An 8,623-nucleotide genomic window follows, 5' to 3' on the forward strand; every position below is an offset into this window, starting at 1 on the left:
AGCAGATCCCAGGGGGCCGAGTCCTGGGGGGACGGCGATGTGGCTCCCTCGGTCCCCAGGCACCGTCCCGTTGGCACACGCAGGGACCGCGGCCCCTCCAGCTCCTCTCCCCGGTAGTTATCCCTCAGCCGTCGTTACCCCGCGGACTGACGAAACGCACCCACGCGTGGCTGATTAACACTAACGGGAGGTGGGCAGCCGGGGGGAGCAGCCCCGCGGCCCCAAGAAGCCGCTGGCTGCCGGGCTCTGGGACTCGGGCACCCGCCCCCGCCCGCCTTGCCCGGGCCCCCCGGGGCCGCTCCGTCGAGGCCGCCCCGCTGCGTCCTCCGCGCCGCCAGAGGGGGCGCTGCCGCGCGGCGCCCCTTCCCCGCCGGCTGATGCAATCCCCACGCGGAGGGAGGGGCGGGGCCTCCGCCCTGGCGACGGCCCCCCGGGGGGCGGGGACCTCGCGACACCGCGCCAGTGCCCAATGGGCGGCGGAGGCGCGCTGTGACGGTGGGGAGGCGGGCAGGCGCCTGCGCGTTGGGCGCGCCCCGCCCCTCGACGCTCGCTCCGGCCGCGGGCGGGTTGAGGCGCTGCGCTCGCCCCCGCGCCGCCATTTTGTGCCGCCGCCCGCAGCAGGATGGAGCCGAGTACCCGAGAGAAGCCGCCCGCCGCCGCCCGCCGCGCCCGCCGCCCCGCAGCCCCTCGACGGAGCGCCGCTCCGCAGGCCCGACCGCACCGCTGGGAACGCTGAGGAGCCTCCTCTGCCCGCCGCCGCCGCCGCTCATGGAGCCGAGCGGCCGGGAACGCGCCGGCCCCGGCCTGGGGCGGGCCCGGCTGGGCTTCGCCGCGGCCTGGCCTAAGCTGGCCGGGCCCAGCGCGGCCCCCGCCGGCGCCTCGCCCCAGGCGAGCCCGCCCTTCTCTTGGCTGCGGCTGATGTCGCAGCTCCTCTCCCCGCTACCCGCTTTGCTGCAGCGGCTGCTGCCCGGCCCCGCGCTGAGCAGTGCCCTCTGCCCCGCCGCCGGGCAGCCGCCCGCCAAGGGCTCCCAGTCGGCGCTGCTGCTGCTGTCGGAGCCGGCCGCCTCGCTGGACTGGACCGAGGAGACGCTGCCGTGGCCGGAGGAGCCCCTGGAGAAGGGGCGAGAGGCCGGCACGGAGCCCCCGCCGGGCCTCTGGGGAGCCGGGCTGGTGCGGAGCAGCCTGCTGTCCTTCCCCGTACCGCGTGTGGACCTGTACGTGCTGGGCCCGGCGCAGGGCCAGGCCTGCTGCTCCGGCAAGAGCCATCTGCCCCAGCCCCTGCGAGCCGAGGTCCCCGCGGAACCTTGGCGAGGCTGCCCCGCCCGGGGCGGCTTGCCGGAGGCCGAGTTCCTCCGCAGCAAGAGCTTCTCCAGCGCTTCTCCAGCGTTTCTCCGGCAGTGGCATTTGGCGAGCGGTGGCCTGGCCGTGCCAGACCCGGACCACGGCTACCACAGCCTGGAGGAGGAACAGCAGCAGCAGCACAAGAGCGTTTGTGAAGAAGAGGTAGGGCGACGGCGGGAGCAGCGGTGCGATGCCGGGGAGTTGAAGCGGCCCGAGGAGCCGAGCGAGGCGGGGAGACAACGTGGAGGTGGCCCCTTGGAGCAGGAGGGGATAGGGGACTCGGCTGAGAAGGGAGCACTTGAGGGGGAAGCCTTGACTGAAGAGGATGATGAGGACTCCGAAATAGAGCAAGACTTTCCAGTTTCAGCCAGACCTGCCTGTGCCAATAAATTAATAGACTATATCATAGGGGGAGTTTCCAGTGGGGAGGAGAGTGCGGATGATGAGGAGGACTGGGATGATGATGATGACGGGTTTGATAGTGAAGGGCTCTCCTCGGATTCAGACGCTGGTAGCCAGGTCGGGGAAAGGCTTCATCTCTGGAATTCCTTCTACAGTTTGGATCCGTACAACCCTCAGAACTTCACGGCCACCATTCAGACATCTTCCAGCGATCCGGGAAAGGATATGTTGGATATGGAAGAAGAGGAGGAGGAGGAGGAGGAAGATTCTTTGTGGGCAGAGGAGTCTTCTTCAGGCTCTCCTAATTCGAGTTCTGAAGAGGAGGACGAGTGGGACTGTAGCAGCGTGGATGAGGCAGAAAACTTGAAACTTTGGAACTCGTTCTGTACCTCAGATGATCCATATAATCCTTTAAATTTCAAGGCAGCCTTTCAAACAGCAGAGAAAAAAGGGGTGCCTGGTTTAAAAGGAGCAGAGAGGCCGAGTTTGGTCGCTTCTGAGCATAGTCACTTAACTGTCCGTCGGGTGCAGTTGGAAAAACATAACTGTGGGGTCGCTGACTTTGTGCAGCGTGACATTCTTTCTGGTGAGAAACGTAGAAGTACCAAGCGGAAAAAGGTATATACTTCGGTTATCTTTCAGTGTTTTGGGGATGCTTAAAAAATACATTTTTTAAAAAACCAAAACAATAAACCCATGTTGCGCAAAGTGCTCGTGAGTGGGTGAGGTCACTTGTGCCAGGATTCCAGCCACGGCGGTAGGCGGATGATGCCCCCATGAGCTTATGATTTAATTATTTGACTGAAATGAGTGTGTCTCATCCTTTACACGTGATGGTAATTCAGTGGCACAGGGCAGATAATTTCTTTACGTTTCTTTTCTAGACTTGAAGTTAAATTTTCCTTTTAAGGCGTGGTTTTTGTTCTGTAGTTGTGTGGTAACGTAATTTTCATCATCAGAGAAGCAGAGGAGAACGGTGATTAAGTTTTTCCTCTGGAAAGTACCCATTTCTGTTACGAAAAATGTTGATAAAGCGTTTTAGGACTTTTGCATGTGCGTAGTGTAATCGAGACTTAAAGTATTATAAACATTTTAGGACTTGTGACAAGCCTGCTTGAGTTACAAATGTCTTTTGGAGTAGGAAGAACTTTTCTGTTGTGGGTTAACACATGCTACAGTAAGCCGCTGAAGGTTCAATAGAGAGTATAGTAATATTCCTGTTTCCATTTAAGAGACTATTATAATTCAGCAGTCGTTTATTAAAAGGATGTAATCTGGAACTGGGCTTTTGAGCACAAACTGGAAGTGTAATGTGTTTATGAGGACTTAGTGCATTAAAAAACTTCTTAATACATGTGCTAGGATTCAGGTAGATAGTAATAAACAAATTCATCTTCTCATTAGTTTTATGATGCTACACATGTACAAGATGGCTTTTCAGGTGTAACGTCTGAGTCTTGCCTGATACTTCAAAGATTTGTGTAAGTTGTGATACCAAGTCCCAGGGTAATGCAGTAGTGTAACAAGTTATCAAAATAGAGAAGTTGTATTAAGCTTGCTTTAGCATTCTTACAGCAGAGAGATTTGTTTGCTCCTTTAATTGAGAGCCTGACTTGGAGGTAACTTCATACCTGTTTTTGCTAGGGCAAGTGGCATTTAATAGTTCACACAGGATAAACTATTATATTTTAATTTAAATGGAAAATACTCAGTTTCTGAAAGAGGTCCTTTGTAACTGACAGCCTCTGTCTGAAATGCCGCAAGGTAGCACTGATGAGCCCTGCTACAAGTTCATGCTGCGGTGACCTAAAATCTTGTTGCGTGTCAGAGATGGAGGCTTAACAGTAGTAGTTTTTTTGACTAATTTGTTGTTGGACTCTGTGTAATCTATTGACATGGTGAAAGAACGATGATCTAGATGCAATATTTAGCATGATGTTACAAAATCCAGTAATTGTGCCCAAGGGTGTCTTAAGACTGATGTAAAAAGGCTGTAAGGTAGGAACTCGCAAAGGGATAGGCTGATGTAACAACTCCATGTGCTTGAAAGCAGATACTTAATTAGGCCGGTCTGGAAAACAGAGCAGAGATTGCCAGGCAGGGACCAAGGTCTTCCCAGGAAATTTTCAAGTCATTCATCCTGCTCAAGGCTATTTCCTATCTGGCATCTTGCAATCAAAGAGCAGCAATATTCATGTTTGTAAAATCATAAAACCTGGGAGTATCTTGTTTCCCTCATGAGTCAGCAGTGTGTTGACGCTATGGGAGGACATGTGGGGTCTGATGCCCCTGCTTTCACAGACAACTCGTCAGTAATTTGGGATCACTGCACTAGAATTAGATGACTTCTGGAGGCTGCCTTCACACAGTCTCTTGTGGCTCTCTATCCTCAACTGCTGATTATTCCTGTAGGTCATCTCTTCCATAACTGTTATCTTCATGTTTTCTGTGAAGGTTGGAAGATGGGTCTACCACAAAAAGCAATCTCACTCTACGCGCCTCATTGTGTTCGCATGAACTGGGTGTGAAACTAGGGTTCTGTGTTAATAAAACGTAGGAATGGAGCGGGAAGTTTTTTGTACTTCCCCATGTTTTTTCCTGACCTTCCAGAAATAGCTGTCCTGCAGCAAATTCAGTGGAGTCGTCTGTAACGACAGTGTTTGGCTTGTCTTCAGGAATCGGTCCTAGTCTGAGAGCTGATTGATGCTGAGAGCTAGTTAGTTTGTCCTTCAGTTTTGTGCCTTTTGTATCAGTAGATTAAAAGCAATACATAATTCAGTAGGAGCCTGAAATAGTTTGGCTTTTGCTTATCGCTCGATAACAGAAAGACTTAAATCCTTAGTATAGTAATAGTCGAAATACTGTAAAGTTTAGATCCTGAGCCTCTAAGTTTCTTTGTTTTCTTAAAATAGCTTAATAGTTCTTAAAAATAGTGAAGGGTGAAAGTTTTCACGTGTATTTTAAAGTGCCGTGACTTTGACTTTGTTTTGTTGCATGAACTTAAATACTCTGGAGTCTGATACCAGCTCTAAATAGATGGGTTGGTTCCAGTCACGCAGTGATGAGTGTTGCTTCCTTACATGTATCACAGTGTGATTTCTTTTCCTGGTGGTGAAGTACAAGCTGATTCACGTGATTGCTTACTCTACAGAACAATTATTCTTCTTTATTATGTAAGCTTCTGTAATCGGAGGTGTTGGCCGGCAGCATATTTCTAGCCTTAAGTGAGTGTCCTGGCATGTCCTACGGAGTAATCTGCTTGAACTCTATCTGTGTAAGGTTATAACCCAGCACTGATGTCAGGGGGGTGTTACTTCACAGGGAACATTGTGTGATCTGCCGTCAGCCTACAGAGGCCTCTTAGGCTGCAGTTTAGGAGCACTCCAGTAGTTTGAGCGCTACTTTTGGTAGAGGGAGAAGTCAGCAACTGGTTGCTTTTAAAGCTGAGAGGTGAAATATGCTCTGGCCTAGGTGGTGCAGAGACCTGGCATGAACAGGTAGCATATCTGAGGCTTTTTGCTATCTTAGGCATTTCATAACTTCTGTAAAAAAAAAAAAAAACAACCAACATCGTATGTGCAAATAAATATTAAGCTCCTTTTGCATGAGTGTTTGGCTAATGCTTTACTAAATGACTTGTCTTTTCCAGGTAACCTTCCTTGAAAAAGTTACTGAGTATTACATAAGCAGTGAGGAGGATCGTAAAGGACCCTGGGAAGAGCTTGCACGAGATGGATGCAGGTTCCAGAAACGTATCCAAGAAACAGAAGAAGCCATAGGATACTGCTTCACAACAGAGCATAGACAAAGAGTATTTAATAGACTCCAAGAAACCTACTACAAGAGGGTTGATCTCTTCTAGCACCTTAGAAGATCTGGTAGTTGTGTGACCCTAAGCACTCAACGAACATCTTCAAAGCAAGAAGTGGCAGCTGCGTGTCGTATTTTGAAATGGGGAGAGAAGTGGGATTTTAACACTCTTTTCCCAGTTCGATATTCAGCCAACAATATACCTGCGTGTCTCATTTTGATATCCAGGCAAAACCTTTTGATTATCATTGAGGGTAAGGGTGGTATAATTGCATTCCGTTTAGGTAACACTTGAGAAACAGACGGCTTTAGCTTAAATCCATTCCAAAAATGCCTTGTCTGCCATGTGTTGAGAAGTGGTGGCTATTAAGTTGGATTTTTGCACTTTGAAAAAGCAAAACCTATTTTGAAGGAAATATTTATGGGGCTCAGAACCTAGTTATTGCAGTTTTGATTTAAAGTTTCTAGAGGTATGTGCTACTTTCTTGTGGTTCTCCATTTTCTCAAACTTGTACAAAAGTCAAATTTTGTTAGCTAATAACGTTAACTTTACTCTGCAAAGCAGATAGTTTATTCCTTCCTTTTAAGATCCCAGTTTTGCATGTAATCTAGTGTTTGGGTGTTTATGTAACACTTTGTCTTAATATTTCAGTCTAGCACACTGGGGGATTCAGGGGCACTCTGGTGCACTACAAGCCCTTTGGTTTGTCTTTATTTAAATACCTTTACCCAGTACTGTTCCGAAGGGTGTTGGCTGCTTGGGCACCAAACCTCTTCGCTTTCAGGGCAATGAAAGGCCTCATCCTCATCAATAATTAAAGATTCAAGGTACATATCAAGGCTATGCCTGATAGTTTGAGTTTAGGTAGCCGTGCAAAGGGAGCTAGGCCCTAGTTCTTTAGTTAATCTTAGAGTAACTTTGCCATAATTGATTCTGCTTTCTGAAGATGGATTGAAGTGGAGGATTCTTCATATTTCTTGTATTCAATATGCTTGTTCTGGTACTTGTAAGGAGAATTATCTTTGACTTACGGAAATCTAAGGCTACAAATCGCTGTGTTCTTTACCAAAAGCCAGTATTAATACCTCTATGCGTCTGCACTTTTGTTCATCTGGTACCAAAATAACATTTCACGTTTGGGGTCTGAAAGTTGACGTCCTCGGTGGAAGGAAGACACTCCTTATTTATGTTCCTAACTTAAAATGTTTAATTGTTGTTTCAGTCAAAATAAAAAAGCAGCACCATTCGGATGCGTATTTGGACCGGAAGGATGTTGTGTGGCTGTTATCCAAGCAGGTACGGGGTCATGCAATGGAATAAATAGCAAACATCCAAGAATTCCTATCTGTTTGCACAAAGTTGTGTGAATAAATTATTTGCTACTTGGTTCGTTCAGCTGACTAGAATTGTTTCCCTTTTTTAAGGGAGAAACCTAAAAACACTTCAGATTTGTTATCTCATTAATGACTTCAGTTTTTAATTTGAAATAAAATTACAGGTGAAGAAGACCTTCACAGAGCTTCACTGAATTTTCTGCTTTATCATGCCATCTTTTTGGCCATTACTTTTAATTCTGTCTCAAAAATTTCAGCCTTTTTGGGTTTATACTTTATTCTTATTGCACGAAGTATGTTCTTTGAATTAAAAATTACCTTTCTCTGCTACAAGTTAGAAGTGTTGCAGTTATGAAATTCAGAGGGTTAACTGTGAACTACAGTAGAGTTGTCATGTAAACTTAAAATGTAGCCGAAATTCAAGCAGCCTTACAGACTGGCTACTTGGAAGCAATGCAGCATTGTTATTTTTCATCTTCATAGCATTAAAAAAAAAATTGGATTCTCCTTTCCTACAGAAGATCATTTTAGTTGTGAAATCATAATTCTAATCATGCCTACAAATCCTGTGAAGTAACTTAATTTGTAGGAGTTCATTTCCCTCTATCATATTTGATAACAGACGTTCTGCTTTTTAGTTTAGGAAAAAGCATGCAGGATGATAAATGTAGAATTGCAATAGAAAACTTGGTGATTTACAGTCCAAGTGTGACTGATAAATAAAAATGCTGTTTGTTGCTCTTGGTAGAATATACTATAGTCATTTTTCCATGACTCTCCTAGTTTCTTCGATCTTGGAGAACTTGTTGGTGCTTCAGTTACTCTGGACAACTCACTTGGTTTACTGGTGCTTGTAAGAAGCTTTAGAGTGGTGTGAATTAACACCTGCCAATACTGATCCACTGTTTGCAGAGGCTTGGAAAAAGCTACAGCTGGAAACGAACAGAATTGACAAATTGGATGTAAACTAGATTAAAAACTGCTACTTCCAAAGTGTTTCTAACATTTGAGAAATCACTTTTTTCCAACGGGCAGTGTATCAAGCACTGTGTTCTAACACTGCTGATTCTCACTGAAACATACCTGCTTGGGTAAGCTTTTCCCCCTCTCACACTTCATGTTTTCGAAGTATCTAATGTAAGTTGATAGGAAATTAACACAAAATTAATTACCGTAAGCATCATCTTAAAAGCAAGCTAAGCTTGGTTGTCACCATTTTCCCTACAACATGTCCTAAAATGGTCATACAGGTTGTGTACATGTGTAAGTGCTTTGAGTGAGACAGTAAAAATAACACGTTGAACTTTAAATCAAAGCTGTAATTATCAGATTTTATTTTTGTATAATTTAGAGAAAGTTAGAAAACCTTCAACATTGGCTTTATACAGATTTTAATTGATTTGTGTCGAGTTTGTTGGGGTTTTATATCTAAAGTTATATTTCTGTACATAATAAAACTATTCAGAACTAATCTGTACATTGTAATAAAGATATTTGCAAGATAATGCCAAACTGTTTTTCTTTGAAAGAACTTATGGGAGACATCCGGTAACTCTGCAAAAGCACGATTCGTGCACGTATGTTTGGCTTTATGAGAATATTAATTATTTTATCACGTTTGGTGTTTCAGAGGAGCTTATGGTAATGTAGAAGCAGGCACTCTCCCCAGTGAATTTCCTTCCGAACCAGTAACTCTGTGTGATTGTAAGGGCTCCTTGTAGTGATGAAGCTTTTA

The 8,623-nt window shown here is 46.4% G+C and overlaps 1 protein-coding gene across 4 annotated transcripts; it reads left to right on the plus strand.

Annotated features, from left to right (window-relative positions):
- The first annotated feature begins 559 nt into the window (after positions 1-559).
- PPP1R15B (protein phosphatase 1 regulatory subunit 15B) lies at positions 560-8,400 on the plus strand. Of its 4 annotated transcripts, XR_012046159.1 has the most exons (4): positions 560-2,361; positions 5,393-5,807; positions 6,777-6,850; positions 7,672-8,400. XR_012046159.1 is itself a non-coding variant. In XM_072886316.1 (2 exons), the coding sequence occupies exons 1-2, from the start codon at positions 769-771 to the stop codon at positions 5,603-5,605; spliced, it is 1,806 nt and encodes a 601-aa protein (XP_072742417.1). In that variant the 5' UTR covers positions 560-768; the 3' UTR covers positions 5,606-8,400. The 4 variants fall into 4 exon arrangements, 1 of the variants encoding a protein (XP_072742417.1); XR_012046157.1 differs by having other exon boundaries at positions 5,393-6,850; XR_012046158.1 differs by having other exon boundaries at positions 6,777-8,400.
- The last annotated feature ends 223 nt before the right edge of the window (positions 8,401-8,623 follow it).

Source organism: Ciconia boyciana, chromosome 23, assembly GCF_034638445.1.
Source record: "Ciconia boyciana chromosome 23, ASM3463844v1, whole genome shotgun sequence".
Taxonomy (NCBI): domain Eukaryota; kingdom Metazoa; phylum Chordata; class Aves; order Ciconiiformes; family Ciconiidae; genus Ciconia; species Ciconia boyciana.

Excerpts from the sequence above, each read along its gene's own strand:
- PPP1R15B (XM_072886316.1), top strand. The coding sequence starts at position 769 with ATGGAGCCGAGCGGCCGGGAACGCGCCGGCCCCGGCCTGGGGCGGGCC. Across the intron at positions 2,362-5,392 it reads GAAGTACCAAGCGGAAAAAG|GTAACCTTCCTTGAAAAAGT; the intron begins GTATATACTTCG and ends TGTCTTTTCCAG.